Raw genomic sequence first — 26,297 nt, forward strand, 5'->3', positions numbered from 1 at the left:
AAGTGATAAAATACTTTTTCCCACCTCTAGTTTGAATTGATTTAAAATCACAAATGTCACTATGAATTAGTTCAAGTGGGTTCTGTACTTCTTTCAATTGAATGAAAATGAGTTTTAGATCAATTTTTTCTCAACGCAAATTTCACATTCATGATTTGAATCAATGTCAAATTTAGGTAAACATTCCATATTAATTAATCTACGCAAAGATCCATAATTAACATGTCCTAGTCTACCATGCCATAAATTTGAAGACTCAAGCAAGTAAGAAGAAGATGTATTATTATTAATAATTGAGGGTACAACGGTCATTACATTTAACTTGAAAAGGCCATCAGACATGTAACATTTTCCTACATACATCACATTCTTAGTAAGTACAAATTTATCACTCTCAAATGCTAGTCTAAACCCATTCTTACACAACAAAGATCCGGAAACAAGATTCTTGCGAATGTCCGGTACATGCAGCACATTGTTGAGAGTAAGTTCCTTTCCAGATGTCATCTTGAGTACAATATTTCTTGTCCTTCAACTTTGGAAGTTGAGGAGTTGTCCATAAAAAGTTGTTTACCATTATCCACTGTAGAATAAGATGTGAACATCTTTTTGTCGGCACAAATATGACGAGTAACACCAGTGTCCACCCACCATTCTTTAGGATTTCCGACAAGATTTGCCTCGGAAACAACTGCAGAAAGATTGATATCATCTATACCATTGAAAATATTGTCCACTTCGGTCATATGGGCTTGAGCAGGCTTCTTGCTTGTTCTTCTTTTGCTTTTGCCTTTGCTACGACAATCTCTGGCCCGATGTCCCTCTTTGTCACAGATATAACATTTGCCATTAAACTTGTACTTTTTATTTTCCTCGCCTTTAGAGTCTTGTGATGAACTTTCTCCAAAAGACTTTCGTTTCTTGGTTTTTGAAGCATGTTCCACCACATTTGCCTTAGACTTCATAGGATGTTTACCGGCCCGCTTTTCAGAATTGCGGTTGTCCTCCTTAATCCTCAAACGCACAATTAATTCTTCCATAGACATTTCTTTGCGCTTGTGTTTGAGGTAGTTCTTGAATTCCTTCCAGCCTTGTGGTAATTTCTCAATTAAGGCTGCAACTTGGAAGGATTCACTGAGAGACATGCCTTCTGCGTGAATGTCATGCAGAATGAGTTGGAGATCTTGAACTTGGCTGATCACAGTTTTAGAATCAACCATTACAAAGTCCAGGAATTTGCCAACCACAAATTTCTTTGAGCCGACATCTTCCGTTTTGTACTTTTTCTCCAACGATTCCCAAAGTTCCTTTGCTATCTTGATTGGACTGTAGACGTTGTATAATGTGTTGTCAAGTTCGTTCAAGATGTAATTCCGGCAAAGGAAATCGGCATGTTTCCAGGCATCAACCGCAGCAACTACTTGCCGGTCGGTTTCATCCTCTTTCAAAATAGGAGCATCCTCACGGAGGAAACGAGCCAGGTTCAGAGTTGTAAGATAAATTAACATTTTCTGTTGCCATCTTTTAAAATCAATTCCTGAGAACTTTTCTGGCTTTTCACCGTGATTTACCGGTACTGTCACCACAGGAGAGGGGGTTGGCGTCAGTGCAGCCACCACAGTAGTACTTGTTTGAGCATTTGTTTCAGTAGCCATGAATTCTAAATTATAAACAAAATTATAATTAGAATTTATATTACACAGAAAATTAATCCAAATTCATAGAATGAAATTTTGTAAAAATAAAAGAAACAAGAACGTAACTTTTATTTTTTAATTAATTTGGAAATAAAATAAAATTTTATTTAACCAAATTAATTTCACACAGAAAATTAAATTTCTGTTTCACTTCAATAATTTTAAAAAAAAACTAAAACTAAATTTTTTAATTAAAGAATACTCAGAAATAAATTTCTAAAAACCAAAAATAATTTCTGACAAAATTCCACAAATATATATTCTGAATTGTTAATAATACCAGTATATTACTACTAGTTGCCAAAGAAAATAGACAGTATATTACTACTATCTGTCAAATAGCATATAACCACTATTTGTTTTTCCAACCAGAATATTAATTTGTAAATTCATAGAAAATAATTTTCTTAAAAGAAGAAAAAGAAAGGGAAACAAACGAAAAATTCTGTAAACAGAATAGTTCGAATCTATCTTAAGATTGTTGGAACAATCTTCTGTGTAAATAAAATAGATTGAAACTAAATCAAACAAATAAATAAAAAACGTACCGAATTTATTTATCGAACCGAATTTAAAAAATCAAAGACCAAGTCGAGTGTGTGACACTCTGTCCTTAAGACAGATTTGCCCCGCTACGGTGCTTACGGTTGAGTGGCGTCTATCTCCCAAGATACAATGATCTTAACCAATTTGTAGTAGTACTCCAAAACAAATTATTCAGCGAACCAAACTTGTATTCTAACTCTCTGAATATTTATTCTAAAATTAATATGGAGAATAAGGCACCAAAGATGATAATTGGACAGCAAAAGGAATTATGCAGACTGATTTTTGGATCATACGGGCTGCTGGAAATTGGTTGTATTTATAGCCAAATATTTCAGCCGAACAGTTACCAAATTGAAGTGAAAAGGTGCACATTTAATTTGAACAGGTGCACGCACTATTCAAACAAATAACTGTTTGAATAGTGATCTGTCCGTTGCTTAGAACACTTTTATGAACTGTTGGGATATTTTTTATTAAACTATTTGAATAGTTTAATCAATAAAGGAAGAGGTACAATCTTTAGGAAACCAAAATTTGAATTTAAATTTAAATTTAAATTCCCACAATACTTTTTTGAAAAAATTCAAATGAATTTTGTTTAAAAAATTAATGTTAGACCCTAAAACGACGTTAACTTCCCGTTCACTCATAAATGGTTTTGACGTCCCGTCTTCACCATGTGACTTGCCACGCGACAAGGAACACGTCACCGATTCGGTCCCACCCCAAAAGACGTTTGGGGACTACTCAATTTTGGCCTCAAAGTTGGCCCAAAATAAGCCATATAAAACACCATTTTTCCAACAATGTGTTACAGTCATCTAGAGACAAGTCTGTAGTGCACTGCACGAGAGCGTATATTGTTTTAGTGTCTCTGAAGTTCACCGCTTCAGTGGCATACATACCATATGAAGCATTGAATGCTGCCAGCCTGCTAAGCTTATGCAACGTGTTGTTCACGACAGAAATGAACTGGCCTAGTTCATCATCCGAAACATTTTCCGAGTTGTATTGAAAAATGTTTCCTGTCACGTCCAAGGTGCCAAAGAACGATTCATTGGAGTAGCGCAACTCGCAATTTTCCTCCCACATAACCGCCTCGTTTCTGTTTTCGCAACGGTTTTTGATGTCTTGTATTGCACTTGCTATGCAGTTCTCACACTTCTGTGTTTCAACGAAGTTATAGCAGAGAAAGAGACCGAAAAGTCTGTCTTGGTCATTTCCCATCTTGGTGGTGTAGAACTTGGAGACAGGGGCATTTGAGGACAGAGAATCAAGAAGCTTTTCGAGATTATAATCAAATATACTATTCGTTGTAGAAATAGTTGTGTTTGAGCAAAGTTCATAGGGAGGGGCTTTGGCATGAACAAAATGATGAAGAGCATAAAAGAATGAATAAAGCAAAAGCATTTTCATTGTTTTTAGAAATGGAAACATGACTGACTGGCCTCGTTCAATAGTGCTGGGCTTGAGGAGAAAACAAATAAAGCTGTTTTTAATAACAAAATTATATAGACACGAGAAATTATATGGTACACAGCATTACCCTTGATAGAGACTTCATACACAGAAAAGTACTCAGTTGGGTAATGCTACAATACATACCGGTGTGCCATATGCAAATTAAAAATATAAACTAATTTTCCATGACTAATCTTTGAGGTACAAGCTCAAAAATTCAAAGGTCCAAGCTCTATTGTATAAAAGTTGAATTCAAATTATAAATTATTTTTTAAAATATAAATCTATGCATGATTTTGTGTATAGTTTGCTCCTTTCATGTTTGATTATTTTTTAACTTTGACCCTTCATGTTTTAAATTTTTCCTAATTTACTCTAAAAGTTAATTTCTATTCAAAATTAGACAGAAAATGTCATGATAACTATTAAATAACATAAAAAAAGGTATTATGATATTGGGATTTGTGCTAGAGGTATAAGTTATATACTATAATATTTTCATATCACGTGCCTGTCAGTGTGTCTTTTCTATCTAATTTTAAACAGCAATAGTAAATTGAGAAAAACTTGAAACATGAAAGGCTAGAGTAAAAAATAAATAAATTTTAAGATCCAAAGTGAGAAAGTGACCAAATATAAAAGGGGCAAATTGTAATTTACGCTATCTTAAAGTACTTTACATGACTATGAATCTATGATATATGACTGTAACAGATGAAGAAGGGATGATAAACTAATTTCCATCCCTAATTTTTGAGTCCAGATCCTATGTAGTGTTGAGCACCAAAAAATAAAATAAAAAAAATAAAATAAAATAATTAATTAAAAAAAATAATAATACTAACAAATTACAGCGATAGTCCCTACTTTGGTCTATATATCATTTTGGTCTCTATAATTTCAATTGACATTATTTTGACCATAAATTTATAATTTTGTCTCAATTTGGTTTAATTGATTATAACTCTTAGCATCTTTTTATAGAGCATACGCACATAAATGTCATTTGTCGTATTTTTAATGTCAAAATTATAAACTTACTAAACTCAGTGAGTTAATCTCAATTAATTAAGTGGTGCTCTAGAGTAGCTAATGGCTCTGCCCATTGAACCGCTCATGCTTGCCTAGATGATATGTTACCATTGGATTGGGTTTTGCAGCCTCTTTTGGCTCTTCTTGGGTGTTTTGATTCAATTCCTTGTAATTGAATTTTTGCGATAAAAAAAAAAAAAAAACAAACTAATGATATTATCAATTGGACTAAATTAATACAAAATTTTTAAAATGATGGATCAAAATTAAGCCAATTAAAATTGTAAGAATCAAAACAACATAATAAGTAAAATGTAAGGATCACTGCTAATTTGCCCCAATTTCTTAGTTACACCAATCAAATAGGAATTGTTGGGTTGCTTGTTATGGTGATTTGGAGAGGGAATATTAGATTTGCAGTGGGTTTTGATGTGAGTGGGTATTGCCAAAGTCGTTGCCTTGGGAATTTGAAGAAGGGTTTATTGATAGATCAGAAAATGTTGTTGAAGTAGACAAGTGGGTATTGATAGATGGTTATTGTTCCATAGTTTTGGGGGCTTAGCTTTGTTGGGGTTTGTGTTGGGGCTGAGTCAAGAGTGAGAAAGTACGAACAAGTGTATGAAATGATAATTTGTAGTAGGGTTTTGGAAGGCAGAGAGTGATGGAGGAGGCTGGTTTGAAGAAGTAGTTGGGAAGAACTGAAATAGACGGTAGAAAATGATATATCTCTAATATGTTTCGTTAAATATCAGTCGATATATATATGGAGATTTTAGACTTTCGATACCAATATTCACGAACATATAATTGCATAAGGGGTTAAGTAATACAATTAAAAAATCATGGGGCAAAGTATAAATTTCCCTAAATACTAATTGTCATGACCCGAACCTGCCCCCGTGGGTTAAGGACATAACTGGCCAGTAATCGTGAGATTATCTACGGCCTCAAACCAAACCAAATGTAGTTTAACAGAGTTAATGGGGGCCAAACGGAAGCAATTTAAAAACTTTATCCTTAGAGTTGTGCTTACATGGCATGCCAAACAAGTCATACATATACACATTAATAACTCACAACAGAATTAAAGTATCAAAAAGTGCAGTACAGACAGGATCATCCAAAACTAAGTCAACCCATGAACTATATACGGACATATACAAAGGCTCCACCAACGTGACAACATAAAACAAAATAATAATGGCGAAGGCGAGTCTCATGCGTGAGACACATAGGCTGACTTTCCAAAACTCGGTTGTTCCATACAGACTTCACTGGGGCTGGGTTTGGACCTCTCTTGGCTCACCTACAAACACATGAATGAGCGTGAGCGGAAGCCCAGTAAATAATATCAAATAAAGAAAATATATTGAAACATTATACAACAGACGGCCTTTGGCCCAATTCATTCATGTCAAACTGGCCTTCGACCCTTTTCGAACATTTATATCAGACTAGCCTTTTTGGCCCTATCAAACTTTCGTATCAGACTGGCCTTTTGGCCCTTCCAAATTTGTCATATCAAACTAGCATTTAAGTCTTTCAAACTTGTCATATCAAACTGGCATTTAAGCTTCTCAAAATTGTCATATCAAATTGGCATTTAAGCCTTTCAAACTTGTTATGTCAAACTGGCATTTAAGCCTCTCAAACTTGTCATAATAAACTGGCATTTAAGCCTTTCAAACTTGTTATGTCAGACTAGCATTTAAGCCTTTCAAACTTGTCCACCATTCAAAATTAATGAACTTTACAAAACTTACATAGAAGTAAGCATTTGGACAACAATATGTATTTCAGATATTACTCACATAATGGCACATAAAATCATATTAATCACATATTCATACTCAAATTAATGACCAATTAGCATACCACGGAACAGGGGTATCACAGTCTTCCCCCCTTTAGGAAGTTTAGTCCTCCAAACTTAATTTACCTTCGTCAGGAAACAAATGTAGATAGCGTAGTCGCATTTCCTCCTCTTTTTCCCATGTGGCATCCGTCTCATAGTGTTCTTTCCATTCCACTTTCACCATTGGGATGGACTTGCTTCTCAATTGTTTCACTTGCCGATCGACGATTCGTTCCGGCCATTCAGCATATTCCATATTCTCATCAATAGCTACCCAATGATAATCAATCACATGAAACGGGTCTCGGAGGTAACCCCTCAACATCGACACGTGGAACACATTATGTATTTGCTCAAATCCCGGTGGCAAAGCAACTCTATAAGTAGCTAGACCGAGCCTTTCCAAAATATAAAACGGCCCAATGTAACGGGGCGACAACTTGCCCTTCTTTCCAAACCTGACTTGGCCTTTCATTGGTGACACACGAATAAACACATGGTCACCGACCTCATACTCAAGAGGTCTTCTTCGAACATCCACATAGTTCTTTTGTCGATCCTGAGCTGCCTTGAGCCTTTGACGGATAGTCTTGATTTTCTCAGAAGTGTCTTGCACAATTTCAGGCCCAAGCAAAGCTCTATCCCCGATCTCTGTCCAACAAATAGGTGATCTACACCTCCTACCATACAAAGCCTCGTCTGGTGCCATACCGATGCTGGAGTGGAAGCTGTTATTATAAGCAAATTCTGTAAGTGGCAAATAGTCTTCCCAACTCCCTTGAAAATCCAAAGCACACATCCGAAGCATATCTTCCAAAGTCTGTATTGTTCGTTCCGATTGCCCATCTGTCTGTGGGTGGAATGCAGTACTGAACCTCAATTTTGTTCCCATAGCTTCCTGCAAACTCTTCCACAATTTAGATACAAATTTCGGATCTCTATGCGACACAATGGATACCGGAACTCCGTGCAAACGAACAATCTCATCAACATAAATAGTAACCGATCTATAAGCATTAAACATGGTTCTAACTGGCAGAAAATGTGCAGATTTAGTCAGTCTATCAACTACAACCCAAATAGAATCCATACCTTGCGAAGTCCGAGGTAGGCCAACAACGAAATCCATAGTCACATGTTCCCACTTCCATTTAGGAATAGGGAGAGGTTGAAGTAGACCGCCTGGTTTCTGATGTTCAGCCTTGACTTGCTGACACTGAAGGCACTTGGACACATATTCTGCAATCTCTTTCTTCATTTTAGGCCACCAATAGGTCTGTTTCAAATCCCGGTACATTTTATTGTTGCCCGGATGCATAGCAAATACGGATTTGTGGGTTTCATCTAAAACCCTCTTCTTTAGTTCCGGAACATCTGGGATACACATTCTGCTCCGAAATCTCAATACTTTATTCTCAATGCTAAACTCTGCTTTCGGAGTCGTTTCAAATTCATCAATCACTTTCTTGAGGAACTCATCCTCTTTCTGTTTCTACTTGATTTCATCAATAATCGCCGGCTCGACTGTAATAGCGGCTATCAATCCGCCCTGTTCACACATTACCATGATTTCAGATTTCTCAAAATCTTGCAAGATCTCTTTCTGTTCAGTAAGCAAATAAGCCATACTCCCCGTTGATTTTCTACTCAAGGCATCAACAACTGTATTGGCTTTCCCGGGGTGATACTGAATCTCTAGATCATAGTCCTTTATCAATTCCAGCCATCTCCTCTGTCACATATTCACCTCTTTCTGTGTGAAAAAGTGTTTCAGAATTTTGTGATCCGTGAAGACTTCACACTTTGCCCCATACAAATAATGCCGCCAGATTTTCAAAGCAAAAACAACTGCGGCCAGTTCTAGGTCATGTGTTGGATAACTCTTCTCGTGTGGCCTCAACTGTCGGGAGGCGTAAGCAATAACCTTTCCATTCTGCATTAACACACAACCCAAACCTTTATAAGATGCATCACTGAAAATCACAAAATTTTCCGTACCTGAGGGTAGTGTCAAAATTGGTGCCGTGGTCATTCTCGTTTTCAATTCATGAAAGACAGCTTCTCTTTTGTCGTTCCATTCAAACGGTTGCCCTTTACGACAGCTATTTTTAAAAAATCCTTCACAAACCTCCTATAGTACCCAGCTAAACCCATAAAATTGCGAACTTTTGTTACATTGGTCGGTGTAGGCCAATTCACAATTGCCTCTATTTTCTGTGGGTCCACTAAAATCCCTTCTCTGTTGATCACATGCCCTAGGAAAACAACTTCATCCAACCAAAACTCACATTTCTTTAGTTTAGCAAACAATTTCTTTTCCCTAAGTATTTGCAGGACAGTTCTCAAATGCTGTTCATGTTCAAATCTATCTTTAGAGTATATCAAACTGTCATCAGTAAAGACTACGACAAATTCATCAAGGTAGGTCTTAAAAATATGGTTCATTAAGTCCATAAATGCTGCCGGAGCATTAGTCACTCCAAATGGCATAACAAGAAACTCAAAATGTCCATACCTTGTCCTAAACACTGTTTTCTCAACATCTTCTGCCTTTACTTTCAACTGATGGTACCCGGGCCTCAAATCAATCTTGGAAAACACCTGTGATCCCTGCAACTGGTCAAATAAATCATCAATACGGGTTAGGGGGTACTTGTTCTTTATCGTTACCTTATTCAGTTCCCAGTAATCGATGCACAAACACAAAGTTCCATCATTCTTTTTCACAAATAATACTGGTGCACCCCAAGGCGAAGTGCTAGGTCGGATAAACCCCTTGTCAAGCAGGTCTTGCAACTGTTCTTTCAATTCTTTCATTTCAGTAGTAGCCATTCTGTAGGGAGCTTTAGAAATAGGTTGGGTGCCTGGCATAGTCTCAATCGTAAATTCTATCTCCCTGTCTACCAATTCCCCTGGCAATTCATTTGGAAACACATCCGGAAATTCTCTAACAAAAGGGATATCATTCACACTACAAGAAAAAACACTTTTGGCGACCACCTATTTTTTTTGGTCGCAAATAGTCCACTTTTTGCGACCAAAATTTAACTTTTGGCGACCACATTTTTTTAGTCGCGGAAAATCACCTTTTGGCGACCAAAAAAAAAGTTGGTAGCGAAAAGTATACCTATTGGCGACCAAAGGCTTTTTTGGTCGCGGAAGATCACCTTTTGGCGACTAAAAAAAAGTTGGTCACAGAAAGTATACCCTTTGGCGACAAAATAAAAAAAGTTGGTCGCGGAAAGTATAATATTGGCGACCAAAGGCTTTTTTGGTCGCAGAAGATTACCCTCTGGCGACCAAAAAAAAAAGTTGGTCGCGGAAAGTATCTATTGGTGACCAAAGGCTTTTTTGGTCGCAGAAGATCACCTTTTGGCGACCAAAAAAAAAAGTTGGTCACGGAAAGTATACTATTGGCGACCAAAAGCTTTTTTGGTTGCGGAAGATTACCCTTTTGCGACCAAAAAAAAAGTTGGTTGCGGAAAGTTATGGCGGGATAAATTTTTAAAAAATGATACTACTGTAATTACATGCTATTTTTCTGTTTAGGCATTAAAAGTTTTATAAAATAATATATAACCCAATTTTTATGAGTTATATATATTTTTTGCCAAATATGAACAAGAAGCATGTTATTGGCAGAGTGGATTGGGTGCGTGGTGACTCCTTGGTCAGGAGTTCATGTCCCAGGCAGCACAAAAGAATTATTTTTTTTGGGTCAAGGCGCTGACTTTTGGCGACCAACTTATCTTTGGTTGCTAAAAGTTTACTTTTGGCTAATATGAATTGGACTTTCCGCGACCAAAAAAGTTGGTCGCGAATGGTCACTTTTAGCGACCAAAGGCTTTTTTGGTTGCAGAAAACTATCTGTGACGAGGCGTTAGCGACCAACTCGCGACCAACATATTTTGGTCGCGAAAAAGGTTTTAGCGACCAAATATGGTACTTTTCGCGACCAAAATGTTGGTCACGGAAAGTGTTTTTTCTTGTAGTGTCAATTCAACATTCACAAGTTGTTTAGTCAGTACATAGCACAAATAACCCTAGCATCCCTTCCTAATCAGTTTACATGCTCTCATTGCAGATATCAAATAAGGTGAAGGCACTACCCCATTACCCACAAACACAATCTCTTTATGTTCTGGGGGTTTAAATACAACTCGTTTTGTCACACAATCGATGGTGGCACAATACTTGGTCAACCAATCCATGCCCAAAATTACATCAAAATGCCTAAAGTTCAAGGACAACAAATCTACATATAGGATAGCATCCTCAACACGCATTTCACAAAATCGGTATATAGATTCACACAATACAAATTCCCCAGATGGAGCAGACACACACAGCAGATATGGCAATGGTTCTAAGGGTCTATTCAGTCTAGATGCAAATGCACATGTCACAAAACAGTGTGGATCCAGAGTCAATTAACACAAAAGCATTCTGATTACATATAGAAATAGTACCTGAGACAACTGTGTTGGCATTCCGTGTGTCGTCCGGAATAAGCGCAAAAACTCTCCCCTATCTCACGGTATCCCCGGTGGTAGCGGATCTCAAAGTGTTTCCTGGCTTTGGGATCGATGCAGTGGAACTAGCAGCTTTCTTTCCTTCATTTTGATTACAATCTCGGGCCATGTGCCCTTGTTTACCACACTTGAAACAGGCCCCTGACACACGGTAAAAAACTCCACGGTGCCTTTTGCTGCAAATGTTGCACATGGGAAATGTGTCTTGGGAAGAATTCGAGGTATTTGAGGAGCCCGTGTTTTGCTTTTTCAGAAATTTCTTCTTTGAAAAGAAGCCTTGTCTTTTGTTACCTTTCCATTATGTTGTTGGCTTGGCTTGTCTAGCTATGTTGGCCTCTGATATGATGGCCCTGTCTAGCACTCCAATGTAGGTTTCTAGCTTTAAAACATTCACTCTTTCAAGGATGTCACTTCGAAGCCCACCTTCAAAATGCCTCGCCTTCTTATAGTCTGTATCAATCACATGTGGCGCAAACCTAGCCAATTCAGTGAATTTGGCCTCATACTCAGCCACTGTCATACTGTCTTGCTTTAATTCCATAAATTCTGCCACTTTCCTATCCCGAACACACTGCAAGAAGTACTTGTCGTAGAAAATTTTTAAAAATTTTGCCCAATCAGCGTCTTTGTAACTCTCACGCATTAACATCCACCATCTTCTTGCTTCGTCCTCTAGCATAAAGGTGTCTAGAAGCACTCTCTGTGTCTTCGAACATGGGAACACTTCAAATAGTTTTTTGATGCCGAGGACCCAAGCTTCAGCTTTCAATGGGTCTAATCCACCATGGAACTGTGGTGGTTTCGTTTTCTTAAACTCTTTGGTGAGAGTTATGATTCGGTCATCATTCTGATTATCTGGCATGGGTGGTGCCGGAGGTGGAGGTGGCGGATGTGGAGGTGGCGGATGTGGTTGCTACCACTGTTGTTGCCACTCCTGTTGCTGTCTCAAAGTTTCTGCCATTTCCTGTATCAGTCTTTCCATTCTGTCCAGTCTGGCAGTAGAAGATTCCTCTATCTCATCACCTATTGTTCTCACCATCTGATTAAACTTGCATTATGTTTTATATGAAAGATATACAAGCATGCATATAACAGGGAGCATACATATTCAAATAATTTGTAATGCAAGCAAATCATAAATTTATAACACATAGTTGTTCATATCAAAACATTTAAGCATATATTTAATGCTTTCAAATTCAGACTTATCACGTGAATGCATTCTAGATCTTTTCTAGGCACTTATTGCTCTTTTGGACAAGTGTGTGAGTTGTTAACTCGTGCTCTGATACCACTCTGTCATGACCCAAACCCGCCCCCGTGGGTTAAGGACATAACGGGCCAGTAATCGTGAGATTACCTACGGCCTTAAACCAAACCAAATGTATTTTAACAGAGTTAATGGGGGCCAAACGGAAGTAATTTAAAAACTTTGTCCTTAGAGCTGTGCTTACATGGCACGTCAAACAAGTCAGGCACGTCAAACAAGTCATATACATACACACTAATAACTCACAACAGAATTAAAGTATCAAAAAGTGTTGTACAGACAGGATCATCCAAAACTAAGTCAACCCATGAACTATATACAGACATATACAAAGGCTTCGCCAACGTGACAACATAAAACAAAATAATAAAGGCGAAGGCGAGTCTCATGCGTGAGACACATAGGTTGACTTTCCAAAACTCGGTTGTTCCATACAAATTTCACTAGGGCTGGGTCTGGACCTCTCTTGGCTCACCTACAAAAACATGAATGAACGTGAGCGGAAGCCCAGTGAATAATATCAAATAAAAAAATACATTGGAACATTATACAACAGACGGCCTTTGGCCCAATTCATTCATGTCAAACTGGCCTTCGGCCCTTTTCGAACGTTTATATCAGACTGGCCTTTTTGGCCCTATCAAACTTTCGTATCAGACAGGCCTTTCGGCCCTTCCAAACTTGTCATATCAAACTGACATTTCAGCCTTTCAAACTTGTCATATCAAACTGGCATTTAAGCCTCTCAAAATTTTCATATCAAACTGGCATTTAAGCCTTTCAAACTTGTTATGTCAAACTGGCATTTAAGCCTCTCAAACTTGTCATAATAAACTGGCATTTAAGCCTTTCAAACATGTTATGTCAGATTGGCATTTAAGCCTTTCAAACTCGTTATGTCAAACTAGCATTTAAGCCTTTCAAACTTGTCATATCAAACTGGCATTTAAGCCTTTCAAACTTGTCCACCATTCAAAATTAATGAACTTTACAAAACTTACATAGAAGTAAGCAATTCGACAACAATATGTATTTCAGATATTACTCACAGTGATCGGTTTGAGGATTTGCCCTGGAGCTCGACCCTATACATTCCATGAACACAAAAGGGTCACTAACAATCTAATCCGTTCTAAATTCACATTTTCCTCTTTAAGCTTTATTCTTATTTCTTTAACTCATTTACAATGTTTAACACATGCCTAAAAGTGCTTGCAAGTGAAAGAGAACGGAAAACGAAACACAGAATGCAAAAACAAAATCTCAGAAGACAGGGTCCCCGCTCGAGCGCGAACTACCCCGCTCGAGCAGACTTATAAGGCCTGCCAAAGTACTGGTTGCATCAAAAATACGCTCGAGCGTGAATTAGGGCGCTCGAGCGAAAGGCCTGTCAAAATAGCTCCCCCCCTCCCCCCGCTCGAGCGTGAATTACCCCGCTCGAGCGGACACCAAGTCTGCAAAAAGTACTAGGAGAACGTATTTCCCACTCGAGCGGCAGTTATCCCGCTCGAGCGGACATCAAAATTCTGGAAATCCCAGATTGTGTTCTTGAGTTTCATTTCGACTTTCAACTAACAATTCATGCATTTTATAGCTCCAATTCCACACATACTTGTACTAACATGGTATAAACACCAAAACACATCATCATGGAGCTCAATTTCAAAGATTTAACACATGCATGGCTCAAATTGACGCCAAACTCAATTCTAACATACACATTTATGCATTCAAAGCTCTTATCTTCATAGATTGTACATGCATGTGATGTCTAGCTCCCATTCTCAACTTAGATGATACCAATGGTGATTATACATGAGCTTCAACTACAAATTTACATGGATTTCAACCAAATTGCAACATGAATCATGTAATTCAAGCTCAATCATGCAAATTCCAAACAATTACATACATGCATGCCTATGTGGTCTTCAAATTCAACAAAACAAATTCAAAACACGCCCTTGACCATTAATTAACTTTGAACTCACAAGATTACACCTTAAACTCATGAATTCAAGAATCAATGCTTACCTAGAAGCCCAATCTATGGTTAATTCTTGAACTAGACTTCAAATTCCCAAGCTTGAGTAAAAAATTACACAATTCTCTCTCCCTCTCTCTCTCTCTCTCTAACAGCCGGCCCTTTTATCTTTCTTAGAGTTTGATCAGCCCAAGTGAAGCTAAAGGAGAGAAATGAGGGTATAGTGCTCAAATACAACAAATCCCACTAGCCACAATTAATAATTTTAAATAGTTAGGCACTAATTCACCAATTTAATCAACTTAATCTGGTCCGAATCAATTTTTCAATGAAACTTCACCGTAGGCTCTAAAAATTATGTCAATCACAAAGGCACAATCAATTTCAGGTTCTATGGCCAATAAGGCCCTCAATTTAATTTCCAAAGCAAATAGTCAAACAGATATTCCTACGGTGAACAGATAAAAATTGAAAACCGCATATATTCACATAATGGCACACAAAATCATATTAATCACGTATTCATACTCCAATTAATGACCAATTAGCATACCACGGAACAGGGGTATCACACTAATAGTACTTACCCTACAATTATTATATATTGACAATTGATGTGGTATTGTCCATCTTATTGTATACAATTCAATGACTAAAAGAATAATATGCATTAGATACTCCAATGCTATCATTTTCGAGATATAGATTGGTTGTCAATACATAAATGTTAACCCATTTGTGGAATTGACTCTGATATTAAAAATGCCCAATATCATACTTATGGGTGAAGACAACTTGATAGGACCACTTGTTGACAACCAGATTTTATTAAAACAAGATGTTGAGTGTATAAATTACTCTGTGAATTATAGGTAAGTGTTAAGGGTTACTCAGAATTCCTATACTTTATTAAAGGTTCAAGTCTTGTCATAGACTATGAATTTCAATGTACAAGCAAAAAATATATATATCATGCAAGTATCGAAGGATTGGCTCCTCTCCCCTGGCTAGACTAGAGATCCAACGCAAGAATAGAGCAAGAATTTCAATATATAGAAGCCCATTTTGCCGTATTTGTTGGGCTCTTATATTGTACTCAATTGTTTTGTTACATTAGTCACTCCATTTTTGAAAGTCTAACAAAAAAATTAAAAAAATACTTTTGAAAATTCAAAATCAGACAGACTGATAGTTTTCAAAATATTAGAATATCTTTAACGGTGTATCCAAATTTTCATCAAATTTGAGTAAAAGTTTCATTTGATATCAAATGCTCCAACAGAGGTTTTTGAAGCTTCATCAAAACACCGGTCAGCCGGGCGAATGACTGGGCGGATGTCCGGCCAGTCAACCGGCTAGTGTAAATTTTTTACAAATTTTTTCCTTGAGGTAGTCATCCGGGGGGTCGACCGAGCGGACGACTGGGAGGACAACCAAGGAGTCGACCGGTCAGTGTAATTTTTTTACGAATTTTTTCCTTGAGGTGGTCATTTGGGAAACATCCGGAGGGACATCTAGGGGAACATCCGATGGTGAAAATCAAACGGTTATGAACAATGATTTGATGAAAAGCACATTGGTCCTCAATTTGCTGAAAGAAAAGTAAAATCCTAAATTTGATACTTATTTCATGAAACCGTTGAAGTAGGAAAATGAGTGATTTTTTACCAAATTCAAATTTGATGATGGATTTGAGTAACCATTGGAGATGGTCTTAGAGGTTACAGTCATTAAAACAATAGAGGCAATATTAATACAAGAAGAAGAATGGTTGCTTTTTAAGCAATGTTTTGAAAACCGGACTAATGAGCGAACTGGAAAAGTGACTGGGCGGATGGGTCACTAGTTCAACTGCGGGTGAACCGGAATTAAACCATGATGTCATAATTATGTCATAAATGTATTGAAATTTTTAAGTATACAAAATATAGACAGTTACAAAAAAATATATTTCTTAAAATTTATTGTACTTTTTTATACAGTGATTTTTAGTAAAAATAATTAAGATAATATTTAATATATAATATATAAACTCATTACGTTGTTAACCATTGTATTGATGACTTAATGGTTTACGTGCTTGCTTTTTATGGATTTGTTCCATGTTGAACTCCTCTCCACATTATATTTTTCGAAGAAATTTTAATTCTTTAAACTGATGGTTCTTATGTTGACCCATGGCCGGTTTTGCCGGTTATTCTGATTGAATAGGTGGTTCTTCCAGTTTTCAAATTCTAAGCCGATTTTTAGTATAATCCGGATTTAGAGGATCATCTGAACCAGAACTAGGTCCCCGGTCGATGGTCTGACCGGTTGGCCCAGTTTTCAAACATTGTTTCCAAGGCTTGGTTGTAGCATGCATTGAATTTTAAAATGTAATTTAAGTACCAAGAAAACAATAGGTTGTGTAATGGCATTCTATTTTGGAGTGAGGAAGTGATTAATCAAACAAAGTTGGTGCAAGTATTTTAATTTTATCAAATTTGACTGCTTCTTCTTCTTCTTTTTGTTTTTTCGTTGTTGTTGTCATGTTTATGGAATTGTTATTGTGTTTTATTCCTTTTGCTCTTTTTGTTTTGGTTTTTTAATTTAGAATAATGTTATATGCATCAATTGATATATTATTAGTGTACTAATAGATGAAGTGACATAATTTTAGATATTTTAAGTCTTTGTTATTTGTATAATGGGTAGGGTCATAATTTTAAAATGATAATGTCATAACATATGTTGGTATACTTATCAATTAGTATATGTAGCATCAAATAACAAAGACCAACAAGCACGCATGTCCATGTTATGTTTATGTCAAACATGTGTACCACACCAACATTCATTGAATATTTCCTCACATGCATTTTCTCAGAAACTTCATAACCACAATTAATTTGACTAACAAGCACGCATGTCCATGTTATGTTTATGTCAAACATGTGTACCACACCAACATTCATTGACTATTTCCTGACATGTATTTTAATTTCTTAGAAGACACACGTCATCATTGGGATATATATACGAAATACATTACAAATTTAAATAAGATGCAATTATAAAAATAAAACAATATCGATTTATGTCTATTATTCCGTCATCTTTTAAACTTTAAGAACCAATGTTACATTGAATTTTCTATTATCTTTCAGTGAGATATTTATTTATACGACATATTATATATATACATAAACTTAAAAAATATATGTTTCGCAGGTGTTTGCAAATTTTCATAATTGACATGTCAATATATCCATGTCATGTCACATATACTTCTTAGCTTTAAGACCATGGGAACTGTCAGTTCCACATGGAGGTGTATATTGGCAAAACAAAAACAAAAAATACTATCAATACTTGTTTTAGAACTTTGAAAAATCATGGCCGGCATGTAAGAGCTTTTAAATAAAATTACCGTTCAATGAATTTATAATAAAATCTTAATACAGTGTCCAAGAAATTGTTTATAAAAAATTTCAGTTTGAGTTGAATATTTAGGAGTCATGCATGGTAGCTAGACAAAATTTAAAATGACTACACGAAATCAAGAATCAATATGCAACAGTTAGCTTTATAGGGAAAAAAAAAATTAAAATATGACAAGAAAAATAGTTTTCTTTTAAGGAAAATTATAGAAATGGTCCCTATAGTTTACTCATGGTTTCATTTTGGTCCCTGCACTTCTAAATGTATCAATTTGAACCTGCAATTTGGTTTTTGGCTTGAAATGATCCAATAGTTAACAGTCGTTAGTCCTTTTCAGACATCTAATCCTATGAGAAAACAAACACAGATACACATCAAATCCAACCAAATAGTCCGGGAGATTCACAGTCTCAGGATTCAAGTCTGATGGATTCTAATCCCCCATTTTCTAATTGTTTACTAAGTAATAGCATGACAGTAAAATAGACATTTCACACATTAGTCACATGTGATACTAATCCTCTTGAAATAATCCCCCTTCCCCCCCATTGGATTGTTTAGTCCCTCATATGAGGGATATAGAGTCCGGCCAGGCTCCACGTCCGGCGGACTAAATTATTAATAAAAAATAATTTATTATTAAAATAGACATTTATAAATATATTGATAAAAAATATAGACATTTATAAATTATTTTTTTAGTGTTGTTAATTTAAAATTATATATTAACAAAAAAAAATATAAATTATAAATTTTATTTTAATTTATAAGGCCATAATTTTTAATTTATTATTTTTAATTAAATTAAATTTATAATTTATAATTAATTGAAAATGTATATGATTTTGAGAAAAATCGGCGAACGTCGGAAAAAGATATGTATCACCAAATCAAGTTGGCCTGTATGTCCAGGGTAAAAGTCCCGAAAAGCACGCGTATACATGGGGTGCTAATTCCTGCGGACTAAATATCCGTACAATGGCAATAGTAGCGTTTGTATAGGCTACGTTTACATGAGTGTTGTTTGACGGTTTCCTGCGCACGAAATATCCGTGAAAGGTTGTATTGATTTGAGATTTTCCCCCTCTTTCTATTGTAAAGGACACGGTTTTGAGAACTGAGATATAAAATTGACATAGCATGGCTCTCGAAAAGGATATAAATGTTTTGATACTGGCATTGCATATGCATAAAATCTTATATCTTTATTAAGATTCATATATTGTGTTGGATTATTTCTACTGGGCTTTGGCTCATCCTATATGGGAAAACCATTTTCAGGTGTTGGTGAGATGCCTCCGCCAAGACAGTAGCTTAGGAGGATTAGAGCAAAAGCTTCATTGTGTTTACTCGTTGTAATTATTTTGTACAAGCCTACGGCTTTATCTGAATTGGATTTAAATCCATTTTGATGTAACCAAGTATGATCTTGAAAAGTTGTAGCCTTCAGGGCATTTCAATTTTCTATTTAACTTCTATTTCACATCTTTGTTGTTGACACATGCTATAGATTCAGGGTTAGGACTTATGAATGTATATTCGCATGTGTCACCTTTGTACAACTGAGTCTTATGTAATGGAAGGATATAATACTTTGATTTATATTGTTATTTACTTATCGTCATGGATGGTTTCCTGTATTTGTTTTGAGGCGTTACAACTTGGTTGGTTTATATTGTTCAAAATATATTCAAGATTAACTTGTTTACATAACAAATCGATCTTAAACGAATTTTTAACTAAGTTGAAAACGAGTCAAGTTAGGTTGGTTTTATATACTCCCTCCGTCGTAAAATATTAGTCCCTTATTCCATTTTTCATTGTCCCAAAATATTAGTCACTTTTCAAAAATCAAGGAATAAAATAATATGAATTTACTATTTTGCCCTTCTTTTAAATTCATTAATAATACAAAAAATACAATTATGACTATTGATACCCCCAAACAATGTACTATCAAACAGTAATTTTGAAAAATTAATATTTTAAAATATAATAATTATATTATTAAAAAAAGTTGGATTCCTCAAAAAGAACCATTATTTTCAAACGGAGGGAGTAATGGTTTTCAGTTTATTAGTAGATTGGTCACTTGAAACTTGAAGTCAAATTGTAATGTCACTTTTTCATTCATTTAATGTTCATGAGATTGACAGAAATTAAAAGTGGAGCAAACAACAACGAGATTTTCGTCAAAGTGCAACAACAAAAGTGAGATTTTAGTGAAAGTGTACGCAGCTAATGAGACGAGAACAATATCGCATATAGCTTACCTGATAAGTTTCATCATCACTAGTAACATCAAGGAAAATGATATATAAACCCGTTTTCTAAACTCATTTTCTAAATCTAATGATATATAAGTGATATGATTAGTTGATTATTAGCAAATATATATGAGAGAGAGTGTTACCTTTAATATCTTAATTGATTGTCACATCACCAAGGCTTGAAAATTGGATCTAATTTTTAGTCTTGAATAGCAATGTTTTAACATCAAATGGGTTAGAGATGGATTATCACAATTGAAAGTGAAGGGGTTCAAATGAGACATTAATAAAAATACCAAGATGTTAAGTGTCATTAATAAGTGGAGCAAATTATAGTTTATACCCCTGTACATTACACTCTGTTTCACTTTGCCCCTTGACTTTTTAATTGTCTTACTAGTCAAGTCCCCAAACTTTAAGTCAAGTTACATTTGGGCCCATTCATATAATGTTGTTTCAAAAATTAACGGAAAGACTAAAGTAGAGGGACTAAAGTAAGATTTTGATAAAAGTACAAGGGCGTTAAGGACAAAATGAGATTTTGATAAAATAACAAGAGTTTTAAGAACTAAAGTGAGATTTTGATAAAAGTACAAAAGTGCAAAGTATAATTAATACAACTGCGTAGTTATTGTATGTTAGTTTTCAAAAAGAAGTTGTCTAAATGGATCCAATCGTAACTTGACTGAAAGTTTAAGGGGTTAACTAATACAATTAAAAAATCATGGGGCAAAGTATAAATTTCCCTAGATACTAACAGTACTGTTACCCTACAATTAGTATATATTGACAATTGAAGACGTTAAGGGTTCAAGTCTTTGTCATAGACTATGAATTTCAATTTACAAGCAAAAAAAAAAAAATATCATGCAAGTCTCGAAGGGATTGGTTCCTCTCCCTTAGACTAGAGTGGAGATAGAACGCAAGAATAGACCAAGAATTTCAATATATAGAAGCCCATTTTGCCGTATTCTTTGGGCTCTCATATCGTACTCAATTGTTTTGTTACATCAGTCACTCCATTTTTGAAAGTCTAACAATAAATTAAAAAATTACTTTTGAAAATTCAAAATTAGACAGACTGATAGTTTTAATTTTTAATTTTTAAAATTTACTTTCAGTATAAATCTATTAAAATTTATTTAAGTATACATTAAAGTTTATAATTAAAGAATGACCAAAAAAATCTAAATTGAAGTATCAAATAAAAAGTAAACTATAACAAAAATACTTAAACATCGTTCTTCTCGCATTTTTAGTTGTAAAATTATTGATGTAGTTCACATAATCCAAATTGTAAGCTAAATCATTTTCCGTGGATAAAATTGCTAATCCATTTAATATTTCATTTGACATAGTTAAGCAAAGGTAAGATTTAATAATCAACTTTAATTTGAAAAAAGTAACTGTAAGTACTATAGTCTATCATCTATTTCTATATATAATCTATACATTTAGAAATTATCCATTCAATAATTTCAAACAATTCAACATATCAATAAGTTTTTTGATTTCTTTCAGTTAAAAACAATTATTTATTAGTTTTAATAATTTATCACATCAATCATCTATTAGTTTTAAATCATAACTAGATTTTGTTGAGGCCCTTTAAATTCCAATGAGATTTTTTTTTATAGATTAATATAATAGTTAACAAAATTTTGAGGCCTTTTTTCGAGTAAATTTTCCGAGGCCAATGCGATGGCTTCGCCAGCTTATGCCCAAAGCCGGCCGTGAGGGGTATTAAAGAAATTTCAAGACGTGGTGCTGGACTTCGAACCACAAAGAAGGTATCAGCATCTTAGGGTGTTAGCGAGCCAAGTGAAATTGAGTAGTAAATTGTTTAAGTTTGGCTTAAAAATTTAATAAGTTTCAAAATATATATTTAAGATTAAATTATTTACATAACGAACCGATCTTAAATGAATTTTTAACTGAGTTGAAAATGAGTCAAGTTAGCTTGATTTTATATAATGGTTTTAAGTTTATTAGTAGATTGGTCACTTGAAACTTTAAGTCAAATTGTAACGTCACTTTTTCATTTAATGTTCATGAGATGGACAGAAATTAAAAGTGAAACAATCAAAAACGAGATTTTTGTGAAAGTGCAACGACAAAAGTGAGATTTTAATAGAAGTGTACGCTGCTAATGAGACGAGAACAATATTTCGTATAGCTTACCGGATAAGTTTCATCAGCACTAGTAACATCAAGGAAAATGATATATAAACCCGCTTTCTAAACTCATTTTTTTTAATTTAAAGATGTATAAGTGATATGATTGGTTGATTATTAGAGAATATATATGAGAAAGAGTGTTGTCTTTAATATCTTAATTGATTGTCACATCACCGGGCTTGAAAATTGGATATAATTTTTAGTCTTGAATAGCAATGCTTTAACAGCAAATGGGTTAGAGATCGATTATCACAATTGAAAGTGAAGAAGTTCAAATGAGACTTTAATAAAAATACCAAGATGTTAAATGTCATTAATAACATTAGTGCAAATTATAGTTTATACCCCTGTACATTACACTTTGTTTCACTTTGCCCCTGGACTTTTTAATTGTCTTACTAGTCAAGTACCTGAACTTTAAGTCAAGTTACATTTAGGCCCAAATGTTGTTTAAAAAATTGACGAAAAGACTAAAGTAGAGGGACTAAAGTAAGATTTTGATAAAAGTACAAGGACGTTAAGGACAAAATGAGATTTTGATAAAAGAACAAGAGTTTTAAGAACTAAAGTGAGACTTTGATAAAAGTACAAAAGTACAAAGTACAATTAATACAACTACGTAGTTATTGTATGTTAGTTTTCAAAAAGGAGTTGTCTAAATGGATCCAATCGTAACTTGACTGAAAGTCTAAGGGGTTAACTAATACAATTAAAACATCATGGGGCAAAGTATAAATTTCCCTAAATACTAATAGTATTGTTACCCTACAATTAGTATATGTTGACAATTGAAGATGTTAAGGGTTCAAGTCTTTGTCATAGACTATGAATTTCAATTTACAAGCAAAAAAAAAAAAAAATATCACGCAAGTCTCGAAGGGATTGGTTCCTCTCCCCTAGACTAGAGGGGAGATCCAACGCAAGAATAGACCAAGAATTTCAATATATAGAAGCCCATTTCTATTTATCAGAGTGTTCATTACGAAAGTATTACATGTTGACAACAAAAGTAAATGCCCTACGGGCTTACAACTTTCCAAGCCAACAGTTGGTACAATTAGAAAGTGCTAACTTAAACACATTAAGCCCTTGGTTTGAATTTACATGTAATACCAAAAAGATAAGACCTAAAGATCTTTCAGCCTCTAAGCCTCCCAAGCTACGTCCTTGGAGGTGGCATATCACCTGAACCTGAAAATGATGTCCCATATAGGGAGAGCCAACGCCCAGTAGAGATATGCTAAACACAATATGAACGATAACTAAAACATTAGCTTTTGATAAATGTTCAACTCAAATAAACAGACATACTTCTCTTTCATAACCAATCCATGTTCACAGGTATATATATATATCAATCCTTTTTCGTTTCATTATCCAAACCAATTCATAGATATGGTTCTCAATTCATCCAGACAGTTTATAACGAGACTACAACTCATGTTAACAATATTTCAATTCAAAATGAGATTTCAACTCATATCAATAATACTTCAACATTTCAATTCATCTACGTTATGCAAACGTAATCAAGATTTCGGGACTTTCACCCTGGACACTCCGGCCAACTTAATTATCAATGGAGTCCATCCCCTATCTCCTCCAAAACAGGTTTGAGAGTACAACTCCTATCTCCTCTCAAACCTTGGAGTACATCCCCTATCTCCTCCCAAACAAGATACATATGCAATGTATTTAAACACTTATCATGTACAATGATCAAGCAATCACATATTCAATGTGTTATTCCATCCTTCATATTCCATGACATACTCAATTGATTAGTTTTAATTCACCTAATCATCATGCAGTATCTACAACAATCAAGACTATCCTCCACTGATAGCCCAAAGCAGTTATTTCTAAACAGATAATAAATTATCAAATAGATAAATTATCTACAATTTCAAAGGTGAGTAATTTATCAATCCAACTACACCATTCCATCTCACGACTTCCCGATTTCATGATTTTCACCTCAATTTCACATTCTCATACTTTCCCAAATTAATTGTACAAGTTGATTAATCACATAAAATTAGGGCTTTTCTCCATTGTTCCCAACTTTGGCCCTAAGGCCCATTTATCATCAACAAACATAAATAACCTCATTTTAAGACCCATGTACACATATATAATTCAAAGGAACAAAACCCCTCTTTATACATTTCAAGTTTTGAAACCCTTAACACCTAAAATTTCCCAACTTTAACATTAAATTAAAATGACCACATGTTCATGTCAAAGGCCATAAATATGAGTAGTTATCTCTACCTCAAGTGAAGAGACTCAAAGGAGATGATGAAGAAACTCGAAAGTGCTCCAAACCCACAACTTTTCAGATCAAAACGAAGATCACGCGAAACTCTACACTTTATACAAAGGAAGTAGGGTAGAAGATCACTAGAACTAGATGTATTTGTAGAGAGAAGATATATTATAGAGAGAGAAGCTCTCAAATGATAGTTTTGGAATGTTTTAGAGAGACAAAGAACCGAAAAAGTGATTTAAAATGACACAGTCACGATCTGATATACGTATAGTACGCTCCAGCGGATAGGAAGACGCTCGAGCACAAGACACAAAAACTTTACCCGCTCAAGCGCAAATAGACCCGCTCGAGCATAGAATACACTCCTCCAGTACTTTTACAAACTTCGAATACTCGCTCGAGCGCAAATATTCCCGCTCGAGCTCAGACCCGCTCGAGCGTAATGAACTCCGCTCAAGCATGAAAAACACTTCTGCAGTATATCTGCAGACGCACAAAATGCTAAAAGGATGCAAACTCCGCTCGAGCGCAACAATACCCGCTCGAGCGGATTATCAAAAATCTGGACAACAAGATTAAAGACTAAAACTCAACCAACCTGTTCGAAACATGCCCAAGACATCTCTAAACTCAAATTCAAAGAGTTAAAGGGTGAAGACGAGATATAGACAACAACGTCAACAACAACAAATGACGGGGAAAACCGGGATCACCATAACCTTCCCCCCTTAAAGAATTTCATCCCCGAAATTTATATAAGTTTCAAAATTGTGTTTTCTTAATTCCCAACAATATTACAATTCAATATTCAACATCTTGACCCATTGCCGGTCATCCCATCTCCTTTCAAGAGGCAAATTACAATATAATTCAATATGCATTATTAACATGCATTTCTTTGAAATTCAACAATTCCCAATACACATGCTTCACAATTCCATAACATATTCAATGTTAATGATATATCTGTATTTCTACAACACATTCGACATATACAATGTTAAATTAAACTTCCATTTTCAAGGCATACTCAACCATTACAATACTTCCATAAACCAAAACATATACAATGTTCTTAGAATTTATCAACAAAACAAAGTTTCCAATACATGGCTAAACATTAACAAACAAGTCCGGATATTTCTCACGGACCTCCAACTCGCGTTCCCAAGTGGCTTCCTCCACCCCGTGATGTTTCCAAAAAACTTTTACCAAGGGTATCGTCTTGCCTCGCAAGACTTGTTCCCGCCTATCTAAGACCCTCACCGGTCTCTCCTCATACGAGGCATCCTCATCAACTTTTAAGTCGGTCCAATCCAATACATGTAATGGATTCGGTTCGTATTTCCGAAGCATACTAACATGAAACACGTCATGCACTCCGGACAACTGCGGCGGCAAAGCTAAACGGTATGCAACCTCCCCAATCCGCTCAAGGATCTCAAAGGGACCAATAAATCGAGGGGATAACTTGCCACTCTTCCCAAACCTCATCAAACCCTGCCTAGGTGATATTTTTAGAAAGACGTGATAACCCACCTCAAATGACAAAGGCCTCCGCCTATGGCCGGCATAACTCTTTTGGCGACTCTGGGCTGTAACAAACCTCTTACGGATAAGCTCAACTTTCTTCATCGTCTCCCGAACAAACTCCGGGCCCAACAAAGGTGCATCACCCACCTCGGCCCAACACACTGGAGACCTACACGGTCGGCCATACAAGGCTTCAAACGGTGTCATGCCAATACTCGATTGGAAACTATTGTTGTAGGCAAAC

At 35.4% G+C, this 26,297-nt stretch overlaps 1 protein-coding gene across 1 annotated transcript in view; it reads right to left on the reverse strand.

Annotated features, from left to right (window-relative positions):
- Positions 1-737: 737 nt before the first annotated feature.
- LOC145798874 (cysteine-rich receptor-like protein kinase 10) overlaps positions 738-26,297 on the reverse strand; it is a 33,809-nt gene continuing 8,249 nt past the window's right edge. Inside the window, exon 3 of the mRNA XM_082888112.1 lies at positions 738-1,660. Within this exon, the coding sequence (XP_082744238.1) occupies positions 1,645-1,660 (16 nt within the window). The 3' untranslated portion in view covers positions 738-1,644. The remainder of the gene's footprint in view (positions 1,661-26,297) is intronic.

The sequence above is a fragment of the Camellia sinensis genome, chromosome 9 (genome assembly GCF_055761805.1).
Source record: "Camellia sinensis isolate YWXY chromosome 9, ASM5576180v1, whole genome shotgun sequence".
In the NCBI taxonomy this organism is placed as follows: domain Eukaryota; kingdom Viridiplantae; phylum Streptophyta; class Magnoliopsida; order Ericales; family Theaceae; genus Camellia; species Camellia sinensis.